Here is a 26,387-nt window from a genome sequence, read left to right as displayed (position 1 = left end):
ATAGCAAACACTGGAAAGGTTATTTGCATAAAATTGTGGTATCTCTTATGACTCTGCCTTTAATCTTAGTCAGTCTCTGTTAATAAAGAAACTCTTTGTTAAGTTTCAGGTGGTATGATTTGCTATCACTTTAAATGGTAAAATTACATACAAAAAGCAATGATTTTTGTGATTTCTTTGGTATTCAGTCCAGCATTGGTAATGGTAATACTACAGAAATACAAGGGAACAAATAATCCATGTGTTTTTCAAGCTAAATTGTCTATACTCTTACACTTTCAGTTTAACCTGATAACTGTGAAAGAACTGTATATTGCTCAACATTTTCCATTGAATATGAAAAGTGCAATGAATCAAGCTGATTATAGTTGACAGCTGGCTTGATCTTGCCGTGATTAGGTCTTTTACTGCTGGCAAAATCCACTAGCCTTTTCCGTTAGCTGATTGCTGATGAATGCAGAGAGACAGCTTTTCATATCGATAAAGAGTTTGGGGAAACCTGCATCCCATATGGAGAAAGATTAAAAGGCATCCTACCTACTATTGATTGCACTGAGCCAAACAGCCATGCAGGAACTCGTAAGATATACAGGGTTGTTGTTTTGGCTTGCTCACAACAACTGTTAAACCAGTAGTGTAGACAGAAAAGAGCAGAAAGATGGAGCTGAAACGTGTTGAAGCATCGGAAATGTTTACAGCTGACGGGCAGTGCTGCGAAATAAAGATGTGCTCTCTTGCAATTAGATGGGAAAATAGTGAACAGGTAATTAATTACTTTTCAAAATTTGTTTTGCACTTTGGTGGGCATGTTATTTAAGTGCTGTGCAGCTTTTGCACTTCAATTTAAATGATTTTGGGTTTAGTTGTCACATGACCAGAATGCAGACCAGCTTGGGTTTTGTAAGACTTTATCTCTGAATTGAAATTCTTTATCCAGCTTTCTTACATGCATTTACTATCTTTCTTATGTTTTAAGACTTTATCAAAAGCTCATTACCTCAAAATGTCATAGTCAACTTTTGCTTTTAACAGTTTGCTTTTATGGGAAGTACAAGTTGTACGCTAAGGTCACAATACATCTTTCAGTTACAGGATACTTATTTTCTGTGCTTTTGTGTTTTAGAAATGTTTCATTACACTATTCTCATATGAACAGTATTACATCACAGAAAAACTTCGTATTGAAATAATTAAGGGCAGAATAAACACTGAATTGGTGCTAAACACAGTATTCAGACTAACAGTAACTGCATCTTAATCATGCAATCCTATCAGAATAAGCTGTTGCTCTTAGAAAAGACCCATGCAAATATAATTCCCAGACCATTTCTGAAGGATCTAGACAGTGTATTTTCAATGTATATTGTAACTTGTCTATGACTCAGAATCACTATGAGTAAAAGGATCCGTGTTGTAAAAAGGTCTGAGATTTTGTGCACAACTCATATTTCAACAAGAATGCGTAATCTCTTTTAAGATGCTTTTTTTCAGGAGTATAAGGTTGATGTTTAATTAAAAATCAGCTACTGGGTATTTTAGACAAATCTAAAATTAATATAAACATACTTAAGATTTCTGTGGCTGTTTAAAAGTGTCTGCAAGGACAAGGAAGAAAGTAGTGCTTTAAATAAACAAGTTTCAGATGCTACTTTCCTAGTAGTAATTTATAAGCAGTCTATTTCAGATGTAGCAGATGTTCAATATATGCTTAAATCAATTTCTAATTTTGAAAATCTATTCTAACATTGTTTTCATTTTTGTTAAGTTCTGTCTTTTCATAGCTGTTCTGCTTAAAATAGCAGCTTCACTAAGAAAGTAATATGGGAAAACAGGAAATCTGGAGTCTGTAGCTTATACTGAGTAGACTTTAAACATTTTCTTATGGAGTGACTCACAAGCATGAACAAATTGGAGGAATTACTAACAAGACAGTGTAGACTGAGAGAGGTTAAGATTTTTGTCAGCTATAGATAATGTGACATTTTTCAGCAAACTGTGATGCAGTTGAAGCAACATTATTGTAAGAAGCTGTTAGTGTCTTTATTTGCATGACGCAATAATATTTTATAATAGGATTTTGGGGTAAAATTACCCAATTCTGTTTGTGATGTTAATTGCAGGATTATTTTATTATCATGAGATAGTACATGCTAGTTAGATTTTCTTTAATTCCCAATATTATGGGTGTCTTTTCTGGGTTTAATTAGCTCGTTCATTTCCATTAAGCTAAAAAAAGGCACGTGCTATTGTCATTGGATTCTTTAAAATGGATTTCTGCTATCGGCATGTTTCTGACCCAATTAAAAAAAATGCAAGGCTGAGCTGTGGATAAAGCCACTAAACTGGAAATAATGTCATCCATGTCGAGATCAGCAAAACTCTAATTTAGTTTAAATAAAAACAGATACTTTCTTTTGTATTTTTATAGCATTACACATGAGTTTAGACAAAGGATTTTCAAGTAATTTGTTGTGTGTTTCACTTAGATCAGGTTTTATGGAAAATGTGGTCATTTTCCATATGACCACATTTAATTTGATGATATATAGGGTCAATATATTTCAGAAATTTACAGAGGTCTGAATCACTAATCTTCAGTAGATGCTCCATCTCCTCCTATAGACCTCAGAGAGCAAAAGGAGGCCACATATTTTTCATGTAAGACCTATCTGATGCAGGAGTGGCTTAATAAACTCAGATATCTTCCATTTGTTTTCCTCATCACTACTATTGTGCCAAGGACAGGTACCCTAGGTGTGTGTTGGATATTCTCACCAGCGACCCTTAAGGCTTTGTTGCCAACTGGGCTTTTTAGAGCATCCCCCAAAATTTGTTATTTTGAATGCAGCTTAAGCCAAAGACGGAACATGTCTGGGCTTCTGCTGCTCATGTCCAGGTTAGCATTGGAGAATTAGGAAATCCTTTGGTAGATTCAGCAGGCAAAGCAAGCTGTTCCTTTCTCTCCTGCTCTAGCAGTTTGGAGTTCTTCAGCCAGAGCTGTTATTCCTTTGCTGTAAATGCCACACAGGGGAGGAAATGCAGGGATGGCCCACAGCGGTGAGAGCACCCTGGTTTGGAGAGGCTGAGAATTGTCAGAGCATCAATCCCTATCTGGAATTCAGTGGCTGGAGAGCACTCCAACCTACCCCTTTTCATTTAATAGTTGTCATTCTGCTTTGTTCTGGGAAAATGCTCATTTATATAATACACTTCACTCCCTTTTGCCCACATGCTCGTATACCTAGTTCCAGATCTGCCAGTTCTGTTTGTCACGTAGCTCTGTAGATTTCCAGGATTTGACAGCTCTGCAAAGGTAAAATCCCTGGTCTGGAGATAAATTTTGTATTCCCTCCTACGCTCTAGTAAGTAAGAGCAACTTAAAACTGCTGTGGATTATGAAAAGCTGAGTCTTTCACTATGTGCAGTAAAACCTAAGTATTTACTGTGCCTTTCCATGTAGCCATTTTAAACCTTCTCAGGAGCAACTTGCAGCATCTTTCTCACCTGTGCTGTGCTCTCCTGTTAGGGTGGTGAAGATGTTTTCTTTTTGCCATGGCAGAATTGTCTGTCTCCTCAATGAAGCCCACATGAGGGACATAAATTCTTTCACAAGCTCAAAGTTGTTGCTTTTTGGAATTTTTCTCTCTCTTGCAGTTTCTGCCTCTGATAGTACTGTGGTTTTGGTTTGGTCATGGGTGTGTGTCCCCAGCCCCTCAGTCTTTGATATGCTAATGTTTACCCCATTGAGGTAAAGAGTGTTTCTTTCACATTTTTTCTCCTTGAGGATATGGTTACCTTCACAAGAAGGAAGGTATGGAGGTCTTCAGAGAAGTCCTTTTGGTTTGGTTTTGTTGTGGTTTTTTGGTTTGGGTGGTTGTTTGGTTTTGGGGTTTTTTTGGTTTTTTATTTTGGTTTTTTTTTTTTGGTTTTGCTATAAAGGTCATTTGGCCAAAATCTTCCTTATCTGTATAACAGTTTTAGAGTGTCAACCTATGTAAAGAATAAACAGTGGAGCTGGGCTGCAGGTGTGGTATCTGCTGCTTTGTTTTCAGTAGCTGCTCTGTATTGACTTTTTAATAAATTGGTTGAATACTGACAGAATGACAATATTGGTTTAATAAAGATGGTTGAAAGTAGTGCAACACAAGCAAAAACTTTCTGTGTTGCCATTTTGATGGGCAAAGCCAGAACCAGCTCTTCTGTGCTCCACAGTAGAAGCTAAGGCACAGACTTTTTAAACTCTGTGTGCTGGTTGTTCACATTTTAAGTGGCATTGACCTTGGCAGTTGGTGGTTTAACCTCAGATTAATTTCTGGCTGTGACAAGAGAGGAACAGAGTGGTGGAACAAAGTACAAGAAGAGAACTACTAAATGAGGGAGAAAGGATAGAGATGATGGGGGGGAATGATAGGAAGAAGACTGGAAAATATGTGAGAGTTTATAGAACACGATTGAGTGTACAAGAATATGCACAGGAGAAGGTGGAGCTTGGCCAGTTTCAGGAAGCTTGAGTTACTTGAACCTGTGGTTCCCCATGCAGGGTTTGGGAAGGGAACTTCAGAAGATTGTGTGGGAGATGGGTGTGAACTAAAAAGAAGGAATAAATAGATAAGGGACGTTAATGACATGGTGGTTCTTGCGAACCTAGAAAAAGATCCGAAGAGATAGTATGCAGGAAATGATTAGTAAGTTCTTGTATTACTCTGCTTTGCTTTTTCAATTAGCTGGTTACATTATGCTTTACTGGCTGGGTGTTGCTGAACCAAAGCATGAGACCACCAGTCCTTATAGTGGCCTGTAAAGCTTTTGAATATTTGGTTTTTCCTTTAAAGCTCTTCTGGAATCATAACAGTCTCAGGTGTGGATTTAGTGTATGTTTTATTTTTATTTTCAAAGTAACTGTTCTTACTAGTGCAAATTTAGAAGATTATCAGAAATAAGTATCTTCATGGGTTAAGCGTGGAGGCAAAAAAGATGCATTAAAATCAGACCACATCCCAATTAATCATCTTTTAAAAAATAATTTATTCAAAAGGCTGGTCTCATGGGGTTTTTATTTTAATATTGACATAATTAGATTCTTCTTAAAAGAGAGTTTTCTGTTGGGAGTAAAGACAAAAAACCACTGGAATCTGCCCTTATTGCTTCCATCCCTTGACTACAGTACATCCTGCTTGTCGAAAAAGTATTTTAAGTTCAGGTGGAATTTTTCATTTACCATTGTGAGTTGCCAAGGAGTAAGCAATTCATAATAGCCCAGAAGTATGTAGGCTGAGGAGTTTGTGATATTAAACAGCATAGAAAGGAGGGAGGAATAAGAAAATAAATTTTTAGAGTGACAAGACTAATATGTAGAAATAAATATTAAAGGAGTTTTGTTTCCTTAATTAAATGCCTAAGTTATGATTTGTTTTGAGGCTGCTTGTAAACTGGTTCCCAAACTGTTTAATTACTATTGTACTATTCATCTCACCTGTCTCAAAAATATTAATCATCAAATGGTAAAATATTAGCTTGTAGTAGGAGGGTGATGTCAGAAGCTGAAACTCGAGTTCATTACAAATGCTATCTTTCATCATGCCCTTTTAAAGTGCATGTCAAATAACATAAGTATAATTTTTTAAGATCCCCATCAATATTAAGAAATTGGTGAATATAGGTGTAAATTATTCTTGCCCATGTGAGACATACACAATACTTCCTCAGTGCCTAATAATGCAGTGTTTGCTCTATGGCATTTCATTTAGGAGTTCATCCCTGTGTAAATGCTGCTGTGAATCAATGAAAAGAAATTTACAATTCAGCAAAACTGTCTGCTTTGATGTATCACCATGTAGCAAATGAATCTGTGGAATCTGGAGGAGTAGGTATTTGTAGTGGCTTTTTAGTACCTCCTTCAGAATTCAGTTCTGGAGGAGGTCTGGTTCCCTTGCTGCAGGAGAAAGGAGGAGGTCTGGACCATAAATGTGATAGGCTCGTGTTTGTTAGGAGAGGTGAGTGTCTTGACTTGGTGGATGGAATTGGTAATAACTGCTAGGAGCGGCACAAATGTAAGAATCTGGGAGACCAGCAGCCTCGTTAAGGAGCTGAAAGCACAGAGCTGTCTTTGCCTGGCGTAGCCTGAGGTTCTGGAGAAGAACTGAGACAGGCTTTTTCTCTGTGGGATGTTTGCATACACATTATTACAAGCAGACTCAACTAATATGAAGTGCTCTGAACTAATCAATTTAACCAGATCTTGGCAAGAGAAGGATTCAGTGGTTTTCTTGCTGTTTCAAAAATGAAGCTGTGCTGATTTGGAGACCTGAAACCAGCAACAGTTTCTCTGAAAAGAACTGATTTGATGTTGAAGAGGACTTCTGTTCATGCTGTTTGCTGCTTTTGCCATGTGGATGAAAAGGAGAAAACGGCGAGTGAAGTTGCAGGTTCAAGGCTGTGTTTCCTCAGCTATTTTTTTTTCCCTAAGTATAGTGTAGCTCTTGAAGTGAAAGCGTATTAGTATTCAGTGAGGTGAACTTTAAAAGATTTCTCATAGGGTGTTTATATTTAAATGGTTAATTATCACTGTTTCCCATGTTCTTGTGCTTTGCCATTTATAGAAAGTTTTTAGACATTAGACTTTCTAAATTGAACATTTTACAATAGTTAATAGCTTCTTCAAGGAGATGCTAATATCTGCATTAATCTGATAATTAATCTTCTATATTTTACATGATACAAAATAATACAGTACTTTTGCCAGGTATTATGAGAGAGACTTCCAAATATGTCCGTTTGGAACAGTAAAAATTCTGAGCTCTTGGATTAAACTGGATTGGGATTTTTTTGTTAGTTTCTGGTGCTTTTACAAACCAGTTTCTTACTGTCATTGTGCTTTCCAGGCTACATTATCCATTTAGAAAATATTTAATTTTCATGTGGTGAAATGGCTTTTTTACTTTGAAATGCTCACAATCCCTGTACAGATATCACTTTTCGAGTCTGGATATATTTTTAACAAGACCACTTAGTGGAATAAAACTTCTCTGTGTTTCTTGGACAGTGTTATACTCAAAATTTCTACTGGAAGTACAATGGGCTATTAATGTTTTTACCTTCCAACTGGTAATTAAAGCAGAAAGAAAAGAAGCATTGGGAAAACTGTGCATTGTCTGATGCATGTTGCATATTTCTGAAAAAGCACATATGTGTATTGAGAAAATACTATTAATTCAGACACACTCCCCTTTTAACTTTTAAAATCAGTGATCCAGGAAAGCCATGATGCCATTCTGAGCCCCTTGTAAGAATTGCCTGCAGAGCCCAGCAGAAGCAGATATAGAAGTTTGTTTTTCTCATAGTTGGTCATGCCAACTGAAGTCAGCAGAGCCTGAAGGTGTTTGGGAGCAGCATCTGGTTTTCTTAAGTTAAGCACATTTTGGTTTGTGAATGGCACTTGGAGAAGCTTCATTACTTTCTTAGCCAATTAGTGCCTTTCAGTCAGTAATTAATAATAAAATATCTCTCTCGGTGGCCACAAGTGAGTACAAGTTACTTGCCCTGAAAGAATATTGGGAAGGACTCTTCTCTTCATAAGTCATGCTAATAAAAAAAAGTACACACTAGTAAGTTCTAATTTTTCCTTGTGTTGAAATAGAAAATTATTATCTTGAGTGGACTTCACCTCTCTTAATTACTGCTCTACTCTAAAAATTTTTCATTAGTGGTGACTAGTAAGAGCAATTTCAGTTGTTATTTCCAGTAAGCATTATAATTTCACTTCATAACTTATTCTGTGGGAAATGTTCAAACAGGGACAATAACCTTATCTAAACATTTTAGCTGACATGTCAATGTCATGGGTCCAAGATGGAGCAGCTTTAAAAGTGAACCAAATCTGGCTCATTTTCATGATTGGTGTTTGTCTTATTTGAAGAATTATATGCAGCAACATGAAATATTAATCCAGGTAGCAAAAAAAATTCAGTTACTTTAAAACAAATAGTATTTTAATTTCCTAAATGAAGCTTAAAGAAACTTCTGTATTGTACATTGATTGGAAAATTGATACTTATGTAGGAGTGTGATGTAGAAATATGAAAAAAGCCAAAGTGCCTGAGATAATGCGGTCTCAAAAAGAAGTTTCTGAGAGTAAAGTGCAAGTACTGCAGGCTAGACATGCTGGGTATCAGTAGGGTGGGCCCAGAAAAGCAGAGCAGCTAAATCAGTTTTCCTATGGGGTCAGGTGTGATCAGATCCATAATCTGATGTGTGATCTATTTTGGGCACTGGGGAGTTGTTTTGGTTTGGGGTTTTTTTTCTGTATGTCTGTAAAATGTTTAAACCTCATTCCATTTTATAAGCATTTGAAACAGTATTATTTATCAATATATCCCAAATATTTAATTATCTTTTCTTTTTTTGGCAGTGTTGGCTGTATTGTGGGTAGCAAATGATGTAGTTTTTGTTTGGTTTACTAATAGCGTAGTCATGTAATTTGGTGAAAAAATTACATTGTTTACTGAATTATTAGAGTAATCCAGCTTTTAATTGATCCTATAAATTAACTGAATTATTTGTAAATACTTTGAAACACATATTGGGCTATTCTGAACTTTGCAGCATAATTTTTCAAAGACTGATATTTTCTTTCTGTGGAAATTCTGAAGTTGTGGTTAAACCCTGCAATTCTAAGGTTAGGAGTTTTGGTTTTCTGAATAGCAAATGTCAGCTTCTGGAATTTTCTTGAAACATTTCACTCTCTTTCTTGAGGTTGCATACAAAAAGTGTAGTTGAAGTTATTTGGTCTATAAATGTAAATCGTATTTGTTGATAGAATTATAGATATATTGAACCAATGCATTCATGTTTTAAAACATTTGAAATTCAGACATACACATGGTATGAATTTTAAAGAATTTTCATCATTTGTGTCTCCATCCTAATTTTTTAGCTTCTGTTAGTTTTGAAATGCAAAAGGAGTGAGCCTTGCTAATACTTTGCATTTCATTCCAAGTAATAGTCCACTTACTTATCAAAAGGGAATCGGCTTTACTTTTCTTCACTTGTACAGATTGTTTTTCACAGTTCCTTACCCTGAATGAGCCCAGTATATCAGAATTTTCACCATCTTTGCATGTGATCTTAGTGACCCTTTATCTAAGGGTTCTCATGTGGTCTTGTCCTGTGCCAGGTCAATAATGTGAACCAGCAGTAAAGCTGCCTAGGCAGTTGTGCTGAAAATACTGGGAAAGGAAAGCAGCTTCACATTCTCCTACTGCCTAAAATGCTGCTTGTATGTGTGTTACCATGTTTGCCTTACCAGGACTGTGTGCCAGTGCTACCAAACATCTGAACAGAGAGGAGTTAAATGTAGGATAAGGCTCTTTTTTTCTCCTCTTGTTTGTTTTGTCTCTTAGTGCTCTCATCTGCTTCCACTTTCCTACTTTTTGCCTTTTCTGCCCCTCTGCATGGTCTGTGTCCCTCCTTTCTGCTCTGATATTCCTCACTCTTTCGCAGGTGCCCATCATTCCTCTTTCTCTGAGGACTTGGGAGGAGCCTTTACCTTCCACTGATGAGTGGGGATTTAGGTTTTCAGCTCAGAATGCTCTGATACATATCAGCACATTCATGGAACATTTTCTGTTCTGCAGGTTGGGAATCCACGTGTGGAGCTCACTCTTTCTGAACTGCAAGATATGGCTGCCCGACAACAGCAACAGATTGAAAATCAACAGCAAATGTTGGTTGCTAAGGTAATAATTATATACAGAGCATTTTTTTTCAATATATGCAAGCTTAAGTTTCATGGATAGAGAAAAACACGCTAAGTTATTTCAGTTAAGCTCAAGAAATTGCTTGAGAAATCCATCATTTTACCAGAATAATCTTAGCCTAGGCAGTGCACAGTCTTTTGGCATAAATACTGCTACAACAACCTGTGTAATATGTCTTTATGAAAATATTGCTAGGGTATGTTTAACTCTGTGTGGCCCCCTTCATGATCTGTGGCGGAACAGACTTGACTCCGTGCTCATCTTTAGCGGCTGATTCAATAGAGTAATTGTGGGGTGGGGTGAGAATATGCCAAATTCATAAAAATTTGTGTATTGCATTTCCATGTCTCAGAGACAGAAGAATCTAAGTATGTTTGAAGAGTGGGGAGGGGATTTAATGGTTTTGACATTGTTGTTGATGTTGTTTGAAGTATTATACAGCATGCCTTTGATGCTTGGAATACCTAAGAGTCAACCTACTGATTCTGTTGTTCTTTCTTGATGGAAATAATACTAAAAAAAATTCTTTTCCTTGTGCACCCAGCAGAAAAATTATTATTTAGAAGTGGAATATTTTCTTACAGTAGGTCATCTTGCTTAAAATGGTCTGTTGGGCATACTTTGTCATCTTTGGGAAGCTGGGTAACAGCACTGGAAATTTATTTTGCCAACAGCAAGAAAACTGTTAATAGTGACAGAAAACAAATGCCAGAGGAAGCATCACAGATGTATTTAAATGAGTGTTCAGACTAGGGCTGTATTCACATATCTATGTAAATATGTTATTTTTTGTCTAAAAAAAATCTTGAATCTCTGCTCTGAAACAGATTTATTAATTGATGTTAAAGAGGTTTTCCTAGGGCTGGTACATATTTCAATGAAACACAACATTTTTTGATTTGTGAAGTAGAAAACCTGATCAAAATTACAGGGTTTTCTAAGCTAATGTTTTGGGGTTTTTTTTTTTAATAAATGGGTAACAGATTTCTCTTGTTTAAAACCTCCTTTTGTCAGGAGCAACGTTTGCGTTACCTGAAGCAGCAAGAACGTCGGCAGCAGCAATCTGTTTCTGAGAGTGAAAAGCTCCAAAAACTTAAAGAACGTGTTGAAACCCAAGAGACAAAGCTGAAAAAAATCCGTGCCATGAGAGGACAAGTGGACTACAGCAAGATGATGAATGGGAATTTGTGTATGTGGAATTCTTAATTTATTTACTGTTCACTGCACAACTTACAAATAATGCTATCTTTTAAATCACTATAGCATTGGTGCAGGTTTTCTGCTACATTTTTTTGTTTTATGGAGATTCTGTGTTTCCATGACATTTGTATGCAACAGAACTTTTTGTTAGTTCTGTATAGTCAAACATAGTCAGAGTAAGTATTCTCTAACCATTAGGAAATCTTATGACTGTTAGTAAATTTGCAATACAAGTATTTTATATGTATTTCAGATATAGAGCTAGTATGGTGTGTTTATTAGTACTTGTAGAATTAAAAAAATTACAACTTCTGCTTTATTTAGTTGGTTTTTGTTATTTTTATCTTGTTAATTTTAGCAACTGAAATTGAGCATATAAGTGCCATGTTCCAGGAGAAGCAGCAGGAACTGCAGGCTGCAGTGTTAAAAGTGGATCAACTCACTCAGCAACTGGAGGATTTAAGGAAAGGGAAACTGAATGGGTTTCAGTCTTACAATGGACAAATGACAGGGCCTGCAGCAGTAGAATTAAAAAAGTTGTATCAAGAACTACAGGTAAGTAACAAAAACATGCTATTTGAATTACAACTGTAGGTTTTAAAAGTTTTGTTACTGCTCTTATGAGTGGCAATTTGGTTCTGTGACACCTTATAAAAGTAGTCTGTTGGAATGCTGTTCATGTGTGAGGTTGTAGTTGGCATATAGCCTTTTTTCAGAAAGAACTTCATTAGTGTTAAAAACTATTTAGTTTCTTATACACATAATGATACAAAGTGTGCAGGTGTTTTGAAGGGAGTTTCTCAGGCCCTAGTACTGAAATACTGAAAGTCTGCATAATTTATTATTTGTTTTAATCTCTCTCAAAAACTTTTGTGAAACTAATCTTGGTACTTTTCTATTTTGCACTGATCTGGGTATAGCAAGCTCACTTACGTGTTATCTTAACTTGGAGACATGACTGTAATTTTAGAAGTGTATTGTAAAAATATACCTATATTTGTCTGGTGTAAATAAACAAAATACATAGGAATTAAATAGCACATTTTAATAGAGTAATTAAAAATGCAAGCTGCACTAGATAAGGCAACATAATTGTAGTATATTCACACAGTATTCCCTGCATCAATATTTTATATCTCCTGCAAGAAGATTGTTATATCTAGAGTGTAGCTCTCGCATGAGTAGTTAAGCATCTAGTTTACGTTGAAATTTTGTCAAATTGTGTGCTAATGTATCAGGATTTTGAGGGCTTTTTTATTTACTCATGGGCTTTATTGTGATCAAGGTAACAGGTCTAATATATTTCATATTTTAAAATTAATTTAAATTTTAAAATTAGTCTCATTTATTTAGATGGGCAAATACTGCAGAACTTAATTAATCCTGTTTTCATGCATTAGGAATAAGTCCTTTTTTTCTCTTTTTACCCCTTCCCCCTTTGTACAAGGCATATCTGCTTTTGAGTTTTTCTAAGTGCAAAGATGCTCAATAGATGAAGATTTCTCTCTTGTGCTTTGCAGTGATCCCGCATGTGTTTATCAAGACTTAAATTTGCCTCAGGTGTTTTTTACTTGTAACGTTACCATGAAAATAAGAACACTGAGACAACGTCTGAGTTATTGAAGGTGTGAAAAAATGCCAACAGCAAAGCAAGAGAAATAATTATAAAGTGTGTCATGGTTGATTTAAACCATAAAAGTAATCCACCTCATAATGTACTGGAAAACTGCTGTGAAGATTTCAGTTTAATCCCCATGCAGAGAGGAAAATCTGTGCAGAGCCCCTGCACTAGCAGTTCAGTTAACACCCCTTCCAGACATCACAAAGTCTCATGTGGATCTGGAAACAGAATCAATAGCATAATTTCTGTTACAAGTTTTGTATCACTTAGTTTTTGTGATAGACAAACTGTCTTGGGTAAGCATGACTTTAAACAAACATTTTCTGCGATTTAGTTCTTCACAGTAGAATTTTCTGAAGTGTCTTTCTGCCTAATTCCACAATCCATTTTCTATAAATGGGATGCAGTCTGTATGTATTTAATAGGCATCCACTAGCTTTTTTAGGATATTTTTTCACTGTTTTCTTCTAAGAGTTGTTCATGATTGCAAATGCTAACTTGACAGGATGTGCAGAACCATAGAGACACCAGAACAAGTTGTTGATCCAAATTCCTTTGGGTTTTTTTAACACTGCATTACAACCATCTTGCCAAGAGACAGAACGAGAACTGTTCTAACAAGGGGGGTTTTATTTTTTTTCTTTTTGAAGATCCGTAACAGGCTTAATCAGGAGCAGAACTCCAAGCTCCAGCAGCAGAAAGAACTCCTGAACAAGCGCAATATGGAGGTGGCCATGATGGACAAGAGAATCAACGAGCTGCGCGAACGACTGTACAAGAAAAAAGTTGAGGCACGTCAAAAAGAAAACATTCCTGTAAGATAAACTGTTAAAAGGGCCACACTTCAGTTTATCAAGGGCCTATAAAAACTACGTAGAATCTCCCTTTTTCCCACTCAAGTAATACAGTTACCTATGATAAAAGTAGCAGGTCTCTTATAACTATTTTAAGGTTTCTCATAGGTATCCAAAAACTGTAAGACAGAATATGTTTTCTTTTATTTTTCTTTATGGCACAGATGATACTACATTAAAAATCAGAAAAGTTTATATTTCTAGGAAGGAAAGTATGACTATGTGCTTAAAAGCATTTTAAAAACATTAAAAGCATGAATGCATTAGAAAATTGAGTTTTATAAAATACTTACCTTCCAGTATGGAAAATGGATAAAAATATAAACCATTTGATAAAGTTAGGCTTAATAGTTGTCTGGAGCTTCAGAAAGATTTTAAGAGATGAATTCTGGATTTCCATATGTATTATTAGCTGGAGGTATTGCTTTAAAAAGACCCAACTCATACATATTTGATCATTTAAGAACTCATTTTAGACCATTTGCTTGAGAAAGGCACAGTGGAAGAGGCTTTACAGAGATATAGGTATCTACAAGAGATGTATGTGCTGTGACTAAAAAATTTAAGTTTTGAGGTGTTGATTTTAAGGAACAAAATTTGTGCTTTCTACCATGTTTTTTTCCTCTTTTTGTAGAAGCATAGAGTATAATAACTTAATTGTAAGGTGTCCTAGCTAGAGTGCATGGTTCTAGATAATTAAGTTTAGACCTCCCTGTTCATGTAGAAAGGCCTGGATTAAATGGACATTCACGTGTCAATTTGTCTGATCGTTTTCAGTTGAATCGAATTAATGGAACTTCATCACCCCAGTCATCCCTGAGTGCTTCAGGAAGGGTGGCAGCAGTAGGACCTTACATCCAAGTTCCAAGTGCTGGCACTTATGCTGTACCAGTAGATCCAGTTAAGCCACAGTCTCTCACCATTGCTCCCAACTCAACACACGGAAGATCAAAATCTGGTAAGTACTTGTGTGATGTTTATTAATACATATGGTTTGAAAAGGGGCAATAAAGAAAAGGAGTCATTTTAAGAGACCCAGTGTTGGCATAATTGGTGTAGGGGAGGAGGCAAGTTTCAGGTGTGTTAATACTGTTCCGTGAACTGAACATCAGTTATTTCATCTGTGGCATTTATGCTTCTTTCCATGATTTTTTCTTAGGAAATTGAGTGTTTTCTTTGAAATTTTACTCACTGGTACATCCCTAAAAGGGGCACATTTTCTTCACAGATTCTACGTTGTGTCTTTAATAGCTTTTTCAATCAGTTTGTGTGTTTGAATATAATAATGAAATCAACTTTGTGGAAAACTGTATTATAAATAACTATTTACACTATGTTGCTTTTTGTCAAGTAAAACAAAGCTGATGAATAAATAATAAGAATAATACTTCTCAGAAGGAGACTGAATAGGAAAGTAGAAAAAAACTATGAGAGGTTTTTGCTCCATCTAGGATGTGGGAATTTGTGGTCTTTGAAGCATTTCTGAAATGGAATAACCATAACATTGATGCTGTTTACTTGTTTGTGCCTATTTAGTGAAGAAGCTGCCCCTCCAGAACTCCCCAGAACTTTGTGTCCAAAATTGGCTCTCATGTCTCCCACCATTAATAATTCCATCGAAAATTTTCAAATACAATTATTATTTAATTTGTGTTGGAGGCTGAAGGAAGCAGGTCATATTTGTGCCTTAAGTTCTCAGTTCCAGCAAATCTCACCTGTTTGCTCATACCTTAGAAAAATCATAGTTCTTAAGAAATGATAAGCTAGGAAAATATACATAATACAAATAAAAATGCATGATCCCATTGGTCTAACCATAGGACTTATTTTACCTGGTCTCCTAGGAGAGATCAAAAAGAGGATAAGGAATGACTAGGAGACAAAGCTGTTGCAATATTCACATATTGGTGTTGGCGTTCAGGGACTTTAAATATTCCAGCAAAATTTGCATCATGATTTCCAGATGGGGAAGAAGAGATGAGAGAAGACAATCTGAACCTCTCTGTAGGAAAGAATGTCAGAAATGCCCCCCCTACAAAAAAGCCCCAAGGTCAGAAAGTAAAACTGGCCAAATAGAACTTAAAAAAAAGACTCCAGTATTTCCCATTGATGTTAGTGTTTTAGCAATACCTTTATCAGCTAAAAGTATTCAAAATCTGTGCAAACCCCATCACTGTGGTTTTGTGGAAAGTCTCAAGAAGATGGAATGAGTTAATTGTGGGGATGAAGGTACAGATTTGCAACAGTTTTGTTTTCAGATTTGTGGATCCTTCTTCTACATATGGAAAAGGACCGTTCCTAACTTTTAAGTTTACTAAGTAAAACCCACGATTTTGTAATATCAACCTCCCAAAATATACATACGCACTTCTAGACCTACCTTGGAACTTTTAATATTATAAAAGTAATTACTCTGCCTTAGGACTGACTTTGTATTTATTATTTTGAATATACTTGAATGAAGTTCTGTAAAATAGATTTATGTAAGGAAAAGCGTACATGCTCCCAGGAAGAAAAGAAATTGAGAATTTATTTCAACTGTCATGCTTTTATTTCTCATTATCTGAGTGTTCCTGTTCTAATGTTCTCCATTGTCATTGTTATAATTTTTCCACCACTTTTTTTCTTTCTTTTTCTGTGTAACTGGATCTGCCTTGGTGCGTCCGGTAGAGACAGACTGTGGGTGTGTGAAAAAATCTCCAGACACCTGGAAGGTTTCTGATTTAGACATAATAGTGGATCCTATTCTGTCACCTCCCACTTCTCTTCAGTCTGCTGTTCACAATGTCATCCGCCTGGCACCTACTCTGTTTGACACCCAGCACTGTGAGTCCGTAGAAGATCTCTGGCTAGCTAAGAACTCAGTTTTTAATATGGTCATCTGAGCTCTTGCACACAGATGCATATTAAACAGCATCTTTAGAACTTGTGTTGTGGTCTGGCGTGTAGATGATGCTGTTGAAATGTAAATTGGTTGAGAAGTTGCTTTTCATCTTTGAAGGAAACAGATTTGCAGCAAATTCATCCCAGGAGTACTGGAGTAGTGTATCAGGGTTGAGTTTTCTTCTCTGAAAAACCTCAAAATTTTCTCAATGTTAGAAATTTCTGGCAATCACTAAAGGATTTTAGTATATTTTGGATTGGATAGATGCATAAAATACATCTTAATTGAGTTACTTAATTTGAGGTTTAGTTTGAGTTACTTTGTGGGAAACCTCAAGTTTCTGTGTTGCACTGACCCCAAAGTTGGGATAAAAGCTCACTCTGCCCAAGTCAATACCCAGAGTCTTGCTGCCTTCCATTGGACTTGGAGCATGCTTCAATTGCTGTAGTAAGTAACCTGGATCCAGACCTACAAAAAATTTAGGGAAAGTCAGAAAATGCACAAAACCTTTTGTGTCTGTGTGTCACTGTCTTATTTCTGTAAATGCACAATGGTCTGGTGAGAGTTGAAATGCACTGGGTGTTATATTTGCAGGTACAAGCAAGAGGGTGCATTTGGAGGGGTAGATGGAGCCAGTTGGCGCTGGGGTGGCTGAGAGCAGGAGGGTGTTGGCATCACATCCCCCTAGATTGGGTTGCTCAAAGCCTCATCCAGCCTGGCCTTGCACACCACCTCCAGGGGTGGGACATCCACAACTTCTCTGGAGAATTTGTGCCACTGACTCCCCACCCTCACAGTGTAGGTCAGAGAAAGGAGAGAGAGTCTGAATTTACTTCCAGTCTGTTACCTCAGAATCTGGGGATAAACATGCTGCTTACAATAAGTTTTTGTGTATCTGTCTTTCTAATAGAAAAGTGTTGAATTTGCAGGTAAGATGTTTAAATGTGTCATGTCTTTTACTGTTATTTCTGTAACTGCTTTCCTCATAACTAACTTACAGATCCATATGCTTTCATATTTAGCATGAATCAATTATTATGCCTCTCACTGATCTTCAAAACAAAGGTTTTATTGAACTGTAACCTTACTGGAGGTATAGAATGTCTTGTGTATTTTGTACAGTAAGCATTAATTCAGTGCGTAGTTGAAAAATTATTTAGGGCCTAAGTGTTTAGACACCTTTTTGGTCTCACTCTTGATAACCAGATGATTAGAAACAATAACAAACAAAACCCACAACATTTTCAGCTCATGGATAATGCCAATATTAAAACTGGGCCTCATTACTTTACTTCCCAGCAGCTTGCAAGGGTGAAAAGTGATTTCTGGACTATATACTGTATTCTCAGTGTAAAAATATGCAAGTGTTAATCCTGTTTTGAAAGATACTCAAAAAAGAGGGTAAGGCTCATGAATAGAAAGTAGAGTGGTGATGGAAAATTCACTCTCGTTAGAATGTTCCTATACAGCTTATTTTGAGACTATCTATTATACTAGACAGAGAATTCTAGAAATAGTCCTGCTGATTCTATTTTCCAGAGCCTTAGAACTGAAATAGGAAACTTGGCCTCTAAATACCTGATTTTCATTTGTTACTGTATTACTGTGGGGTCCAGAAATCTCATTCAATCTCCACAATCCCCCTCCATTTTAGCTCCTATCCTGTAGTAAAGTCAATTACATGTTGCACATCACCTTTACACATTTAAGTGCTCCACTACAACAATTACAAGCCATAGGGATGGAGGAATGATCTCCAGTCTCCTTGCAGGAAGACATGCCTGATGTTTAATCTTTTAAAGGCAAATCAAATCCTTAGGATCTACCATAAGATTTATTTAGTTACTATAAACTATATCTAATTATTAGGCTACTTAAACTCTTTTGCTTACTTAGAGAACTGAAACTAAATAGTCCCACACAGTTAATAAAGTGACATCAATGCATCTAGGACTTCATTAAGGATTTGTTGCTTCAGTTTATATGGAGCTGTGCATGATTTTTTGCATATGATGAAGATAAACCCATGACTTGCTTCTTCACACTGTGAGTTAAAGTTGTCAGCTGACTTTATAAATTTATTTAATATTCAATCTCTGGGGCAATTCTAATCGGGTGAGTATGTTGAGGAAAAATAAAAGGTGAGTTAACCACCACTTCCAGCAAAGGAATGTGTGCTTTTGTTCCACCCTGCTGTTGAAGGGAGTTTTTACATCCTGTTATGGGTGAATGAATCTGGTAACCATAGTTTAAATTTGGAGTAAGTCCACTCAGGGCTTACATAGACTTAACATTTACTGTAGTTTGACTTTGTCTCTGGATAGTACCCAAAGAATTGTGTTGATGAAGTGTTTCTGTGCGGATTGTTACTCTGAATTTGTTTGCTTTCTAATAGCAGAATGTGCAACACTCAAGCCAAAATTTTGATCACATTTTTTCTGTAGAAACTTTCAGTGCAATTTGAATATTAAAGGGTTGTGAACAGCACATTCTGTGCAGTGATTTGGCTTCCAGTATTGATTTCTGAATCAAATATTAATAATGATTTATCTCTCTTCTAGAATAAAACTAATTCTAAGATATTTTATTTCACATGTTGTTTTGCTTGTTTGCAATGCTAGTATGGATTATCTTAAATCTAGTATTTTTGTCTGTTTTCAAGCTAATGATGGAAATTGGCCGATACTTAAACAGAGCTCAGCCCCTGTGGTAAAACCCCCTCAGATCTCCAACACAGACTGGAAAGAATCAAGCATGGATACTGCTTTAAAACAAGGAACTATATCCAGCCAGCCTTTGCCAACTTCAGTATTAGGAAGTACTGATAAGCTGGTGGGTTTCGTCTGTAATATATTTATAGATCTGCTTTACTGAAATTATCAACCTTTGGCTTTCATAGCTGAACTCACTTCAATTACACATTCCATTTCCCTTCTGCTATTTATTTAAAAAGTCATAAAGAAAATTATATTTTTTCTGTTCCTTCCTGTTTTTATCACATTAAAATGTGTGGGTTTCTTTCAACTTCAGTACTTTGTATTCCTTCCTGTTCTTTTACATATCTAGCCTCCCCTTTTCCCTCGTTGCTTCTCCTAATCCTCTCCCCCCTCCTTCATCTTTTTCTAATTCATATCTTTGTTAGTCTTTTTCCTTTGTATAGATTATTACTTTTTCAGTGTACTCTTTTTCTCAAAAATCTCACAAAATAAGTAATTAAATCCATCCTTCAGTGAGACTACTAGTGGTATCTTTCTTCACTGTTGTAATAGTACTTTATGAATTCTTTAAAACTATAATCTTTAAAAAATAAGGACTTGGTCTTTTAGTTGTTTTGGTAAACTCTGACAGTAGGTGTTGTCAAGATCAAGTAGACACTGAAATCTGGAACTTAGAACAAGTTAATCAGGCTTTGCATGTATGCAAATAGTTTTAAATTGATATGAATGTGTTACAGCTGAAAGTGCCTTTCAACAGTGGCCTTTGTCTGAGGTATGATGAGATCCTCAGATAAACTCAGGTAGAATCATATCTAGTGATAAAGGAACACGAATTGTTTATGTTGACTCTTTTTCTGTCCCACAAGATTGTATGGTATGTTGAAAAAGGAATGTTCTTGCTCAGAAGTACTTAATTAAATTATATATGTACTATTTATTGTTCTTACACAGGGTCTTGACCTGGGGAAGGTGCCACCAACAGTTCCTGGTGTAAGCAAGCAGCTGCCTCAGAACTATGGGACCTATCCAAGCCCAGTTCCCTTAGGAACAGGTTCTACAAACTCTCTAGAAAGAAGGAAGGATGGCAGCCTGCCCAGGCCTGGCACCAGTATAGCAAATCGGCAGAGGCCGGTTCCGCTTCCGCCGCCCAGCAACGTGCACCAGCCCAGCTCCTCTCAGCAGATCCAGCAGAGAATTTCTGTCCCTCCCAGTCCCACGTATCAACCCTCTGGTCCCCCCTTGTTCCCAGGAGGAGAGGGCAGGCCAGAACTGCCTTTGACTGTGGCAATCAGACCTTTTCTTGCTGATAAAGGATCCAGACCTCAGTCTCCCAGAAAAGGGCCACAGACAGTGAACTCCAGTTCCATCTACTCAGTGTATCTTCAGCAAGCAACACCACCAAAGAATTACCAACAAGCTGTGTACAATACTTTAAATAAGTCAGTAAAAGCAGGTAGAATATATTTTGCTTTTTTTTTTTCTTTGAAATACATTAAGATCTACTTGTTTGTTTTAGTTGACTTCCCATATCAGTTTGGAAAACTTGTCTAAATCTGTGAGGAAAGTAGTTTCTGTGTATGCAGCATAGCAGAAAAATAATTCAGTATATTTTTGAGGTTATCAATAAGTATGCATTGATTTACCTTTTATTTTAAAACAACATGCAATTGGAACAATATAGCCTGGATACTTTATCAATACTTTGATAAATAAGTTGAAAAACCAGTGTCTAGATAAGAGTTTTGCTTCTCTTACTGTTTCTTCATGAAAGAGGAAAAACATTCCAGATGTTCTTTGTAGCTTATAATTGTAAGCATCAGCATCACCAACAAGTAAGTATTTATTTCTGTTTTGACAGTCCCCAGAACAATATTTTTTTTCTTTCTGTATTAGTGTCAAACAAGTATCAATAGTATCAATAGTTTATTTATAAATATTTTATTACGTAATTTAAGAACAGCTCTTCACTGTTTTCCATCTTTTTTCTTCAGTTTATGGAAAGCCTGTATTACAGTCTGGTTCAACCTCTCCCTCACCCTTGCCATTCCTTCATGGCTCTTTGCCTGCCCAGTCTCCCTCACAGCCACAATCTCAGCCTCAGACCGAGGTCACTGAAAAAGATCCAGAGCTGGAAAATGCTCCACCACCCAGTGAAAACAGCAATGTGGAAAACATTCCCCGTCCTCTCAGTCCTACAAAGCTCACCCCTATCGTGCACTCGCCCCTCCGCTATCAGAGTGATGCTGACCTGGAGGCTCTGAGGAGGAAATTGGCCAATGCTCCGAGGCCGTTAAAGAAACGCAGCTCCATCACTGAGCCAGAGGGCCCGAGTGGACCGAATATACAGAAATTATTGTACCAGCGCTTTAACACCCTGGCTGGAGGGATAGAAAGTGCTCCTTTTTATCAGCCAAGCAATCCACAGGACTTCATAGGCAACTTAGCTGACGTTGATAACGGGAACGCCAGCACCAATGGCAATATTGAAGAACCAATCCCCGTGCAACCTACGGTTCCTGTCCCTGATGAACCACCCCCCTCGTCAGATGCCAATGACAATGAGTTACCTTCTCCTGCTACCGAGGAGTTGATAAGCACTGAAACCACAAATCAAACACCTGAGACAACTGAAGACAACAACAACAACCTTTCTATAGTTCCTTCTACTGAGCAGTCACCCAGTCCCACGCCAGAGGTCAGTTCTCCAGTAGAAGATGAAGCTCCTTTGCCACCTGCTCTTCCTCCTCCACTTCCTCCAGTAAGTAACAAAGCAAAAGAACAACTTTGTGAACTACAGAATTAGCTTTGTGCTTAAGCATAACTGGAACATGGTAAGTTTGTGCTCAGCGGTATCTTTGCACTTGAAGTCTCGTGATACTAAAAGGAAAGAAAGCCAGGGGAGTTCCAGGGAGAATTCTGATGGATTCGTTTCTTTGCTGCTCTAGCTGCTTAATAAGGAAAATACACAAACGGGTAACAGGAGGTTGTGTATGTGTATGTGTTTTTCAACTTTCTGGAGGTTCTTGTTGTAGAACTAATTCTGGAATTGGAGATTCCGTTAATTATTTTTTTTTAATTTGTTCAGTCCTTCAAAGATAGCTTACCATTAGTTTCACACAAATAGTTAGGTCAGTGGGAAGGTTTTTAATTTGCAGACAAGCTGAAATAGCTGTTCTGGGGAAACTGCTCTCCTTTTCCCCTCTCAGAAGAGATGGAACAGGACTAACTCCAGCAGCAGCATAGCTGGCTTGTGATAGCAGAAATGTTCTTCTAATGGGCTTGTCACATACTTTGAATTGCTTTCAAAGTCCATCCTCCAGCTGCACTAAAATATTTTAAATACTTGCCATTACCAAAATCTACACATTTGGGGAATTGAAAATACACCAAAAAAAAGGATTTTATTCTTTGTTGTTGTGATATCACTCACTCTTTGAAACCAAGGTTCATCCTCACTTTTAGATTTAGGTAGGAGCCTTGCATTCTTCTGAGAATTCGACTGCGGTGGGCACAAGGCTTTGTATGGTTTTCCATGAGCATAAGGGCCAGGAGACTTCTGGGAGAATGGGATATGCTAGCAACTAATATTATTCATAATGTGAAGGGTTTATTTTCCAAACTGAAATAACCATCCTATATAGGACCATAAGTGAAAACAGATCCTACAGAGCTAGAGACTAAAAGCATTCTATAAAAGCTGTAGTTAATAATAGATTATTTTTTCCACTGCAAGTGACAAGGACACATGTAAGGGATTCAGAATATTCTCAAAACACATTTAAATGTGCTTCAGATCTTGAAAATGCTGCTTCTGATAATACCTGCTAGAAGAATGTAATACAAAATAGCTTCATGTTCTGTACTTTTCACTCCTACAGCAAAACTGCCAACTTGCCAGGTCTGACTTACAACAGAGACTCCTGCTAATTCAAAGCATTGATTCCTCTAAGTACAGACTCTGGCTTAATTGTGTGGTGCTTTCCAGGCTAAGCAAAAGTTTTCAGTGTTTTAGATAATCCACCAGTAATATGCACAGCTTATATTAGATACAATTAAGATGATGATGCTTAAAACACTGACTTAAGTACTTCATGCCCTGTACTCACTATCTTTAATTAGAAGCTTTGAAACTATATTGGCTTGCTTTTTCATGTTTTTAACTGCATAAAATGTAGTAATGTATCAAGCCTTTTATTTAGAGACATAAATAGAAATGATTTCATAGCTCTAAATATCATTTAAGGAAGATGAGATTCATAAATGAATCATTTTTTCTACTTGTACAACCTGAAATGATGCCTTTTAACCTTCTTCTTTATTCAGACAAAACGTACCAACTTGAAGAAACCCAACTCAGAAAGAACAGGCCATGGTTTGAGAGTGAAGTTCAATCCCTTAGCTCTCCTCCTAGATGCTTCTTTGGAGGGTGAATTTGATCTGGTACAACGAATCATATATGAGGTAAGCTTTTAAACAATGGCAACCTCATGCAATATTCAAGAAAAAGAAAGTGCTAAACTATTTTATGTTTTCAACAGGTTGATGATCCCAGTAAACCAAATGATGAAGGCATTACACCTTTACATAATGCAGTGTGTGCTGGTCATCACCACATTGTGAAGTTCCTGCTCGATTTTGGTGTAAATGTAAATGCAGCAGATAGTGATGGCTGGTAAGTGTCATAATTTTTAACCTGGTATCTGGGAGAAGCACCATTTAGATGCACATTCAAAATTTAATTGAAGCCTGTTCTGGGAACAATTTCCTTCCTCTTTATCCCCATCAAATGAGTACTCTCTAAGCTGTTGGTGGAGATGAACTCAAATGCAAGGTTACAGCGTGTTCAGCTCCCAAGCAAGCACACTTAAACCATAAATTAGATTACAGTTTGTGATAATTAGTGGTAGAGTTGCATTTCTTGTTCAGATGCTGAAATAATTAAACTATAAATAACAAATGACAAAAGTTATTTTGCTTAAGTTTCTTCATCAAAGATACCACTACAGATGTTGGTGCTCTTGAAGAATCTCACCTTACAGGTAGCTGTAGCATTCCTGAAGTCTTTTTGAGGGGTGGGAATGTGAATCCTCAACTTTGTTTTACCTTTCAGGTTTCCTTGTATTAGAAAATACCCTTTCACACCCATCAGCTTTGTAAGCTGTGAAAATTATTAGTTTTGCTATCATCTGTTTCATAATGCTTGGCTTTACTGGAGCCAGGTAAATCCTGAAATCCACCCTAGCTGCTTGACAGGTTTTAGACAATGCACACACATCCTTTAAACATAAAGAAAAATTTCCTTTTAAAACAGACAGGCTGTAAAGGGCAAGATGAAAGTTAGGATTCATGGAAACTTCTTTTTTCACATGTACATTTTTTTGCTTTATTTCAGGACACCCTTGCATTGTGCAGCTTCTTGCAATAGTGTTCATCTCTGTAAACTACTGGTTGAATCTGGGGCAGCTATTTTTGCTTCAACTATAAGTGATATAGAAACTGCTGCAGACAAGTGTGAGGAGATGGAAGAAGGTTATATTCAGTGTTCCCAGTTTTTGTATGGTAAGCTGTGACACCACATCTTTCTTAAGATTCATCCTGATTTATTCCTCTGATCTGTGTGAAACATCTCCTTAGGCCCCAGACTGGATATGGCCCATCAGGTCCCTGTGCTTTCTAGGTGTTAAAACCAGCATCACCTTTTCACTGTGATGTTGGTCTTAGTCCTTCTGGCCTTCTGGTCCTTAGTCCTTCTGTGAATTACTTCACAGGCTCCTTCAAATGTTAAGATTTTTAAAGTTTTAATTTGGCTTCATTTCAGGAAATGCTTCTACAGGGAGGTTTTGACCATAACAGTGAGTTGTCAAGTGTTTTGACAGAGAGACTCCTAACTTCCTGATGCACAGGCTGTCGACTGAATTCTAGTAGTAGGAACAGCCTTTTATTTCCCACAAAATTATATTAAGAGTTGGTGTTTCCAAGGCATTTTGACAAGGCAGCATGTTTCTGTGTAGGGGTGCTGTGCTCTGATTTTCATCCCTATGCTGAAATTCAGAGCTATCTATCATCACCTGAGATCTATACCCAAATTTCTAGCAGATCACACAAAGCAAGAAATATGCTTTATGAATAATTAATTTACAGGAGTGTTTGGTTATTAAAATATATTTTGCAAGAAGAGAACTTCAATGGAGCAGACAAATTTTTAATTTCCATCAGAGGATTTAAGCTTGATTAAGGCTCTGTTGGATCTGACATTGTGTGAGTTCTGAAAGCCTCAAGTGTCCCTGTAGAAGGCCTGCTGTAGGAAGCAGTTTCCACTGTACATATAATAAAAGAGAAAAACCTCATTCTCTAAATTATTCTGTAAGATTTTGTTTTATCATGCAGTTAAATTTCTGACAGCATTTCATCATGGGAATGCTGGAAACTGTTAATGAAATGTTATTAACAGGAGTCTGATATTTGGGCCACTGTGTCAATAGTAAAAATCTCAGAGGAAAAAAAGAGGCTATTTTACCATCTGATGTTGTTAACAGGAGTGCAGGAGAAGCTGGGAGTGATGAATAAAGGGGTGGTGTATGCTCTGTGGGATTATGAAGCCCAGAACAATGACGAGCTGTCATTCCACGAGGGCGATGCCATCACTATCCTGAGGCGCAAGGATGACAATGAAACAGAGTGGTGGTGGGCCCGCCTCAATGACAAGGAAGGCTATGTGCCTAAAAACCTCCTCGGGGTAAGTTCTTTTACCTCTCCCTTCTATTTGTCACCTGCACGTGAAGTAGGAACAAAAGATGGATCTTTAGTCAGAATCCCTCTGTGCACCATCCACAGCACTATGAAGTGGTATAAAGCAGATTATTCTCTCTGGCCTCTGTGCCATTGTAAACTAACAGGAGAGGCTACTGTTAGACTGGTGCTGGTTGTCATTGAGCAAGTTAGTATATTTAATGTAGTTTAGGCTTTAATGAGACTTTTTTCTCCTCCTTGGCTAAAATATAGAGCCCTTATGGAAAATATGGTGGCTCTATTAGGCAGCTTGAAGACTTGCTCCAGAAAGTTCTTTGGGAAGGTTTTTAATACCTGGCACAAGATAAGAACATAGGTGTGTGTGAGTTTAAAACACAAAAGAGCCTTGAAGATGACAACTGTGGGCACATTGTTTATGCTGCTCAGACAGATGGAACACTGTCAGGAGAGGCCAGGAATGTAAAGTGACTAAGTAGAGAGCTACTGAGGACAAAATGCATAAGAGAACCTTGCAGAGCAGGAAATAAGCTCTCTGGAGTGCTCAACAGGGAATTTTTGTACTTATGTAAAAGCATCCTTTGTCTGTTCTGGATCTTGAGCTAAATG

General features: G+C 37.1%; 1 protein-coding gene across 3 annotated transcripts in view; it reads left to right on the top strand.

Moving 5' to 3' along the window:
- The window catches only part of PPP1R13B (protein phosphatase 1 regulatory subunit 13B), a 56,130-nt gene that overhangs the window by 27,958 nt on the left and 1,785 nt on the right, over window positions 1–26,387 (top strand). The window contains exons 5-17 of one of the 3 annotated variants that reach the window (XM_014311854.2): window positions 9,633–9,734; window positions 10,770–10,944; window positions 11,314–11,510; window positions 13,227–13,391; window positions 14,208–14,388; window positions 16,101–16,256; window positions 18,977–19,146; window positions 19,983–20,484; window positions 21,023–21,789; window positions 23,355–23,492; window positions 23,570–23,703; window positions 24,424–24,590; window positions 25,568–25,767. In XM_014311854.2, coding sequence (XP_014167329.1) covers window positions 9,633–9,734; window positions 10,770–10,944; window positions 11,314–11,510; window positions 13,227–13,391; window positions 14,208–14,388; window positions 16,101–16,256; window positions 18,977–19,146; window positions 19,983–20,484; window positions 21,023–21,789; window positions 23,355–23,492; window positions 23,570–23,703; window positions 24,424–24,590; window positions 25,568–25,767 — 3,054 coding nt within the window. The remainder of the gene's footprint in view (window positions 1–9,632; window positions 9,735–10,769; window positions 10,945–11,313; window positions 11,511–13,226; window positions 13,392–14,207; window positions 14,389–16,100; window positions 16,257–18,976; window positions 19,147–19,982; window positions 20,485–21,022; window positions 21,790–23,354; window positions 23,493–23,569; window positions 23,704–24,423; window positions 24,591–25,567; window positions 25,768–26,387) is intronic. The other 2 variants (XM_031066251.1, XM_031066250.1) reach the window with 2 other exon arrangements.

This window comes from Geospiza fortis, unplaced genomic scaffold, assembly GCF_000277835.1.
Source record: "Geospiza fortis unplaced genomic scaffold, GeoFor_1.0 scaffold23, whole genome shotgun sequence".
In the NCBI taxonomy this organism is placed as follows: domain Eukaryota; kingdom Metazoa; phylum Chordata; class Aves; order Passeriformes; family Thraupidae; genus Geospiza; species Geospiza fortis.
The sequence above is the reverse complement of the archived record's forward strand: the minus strand, read 5'-3'. Positions and strand labels throughout refer to the sequence as shown.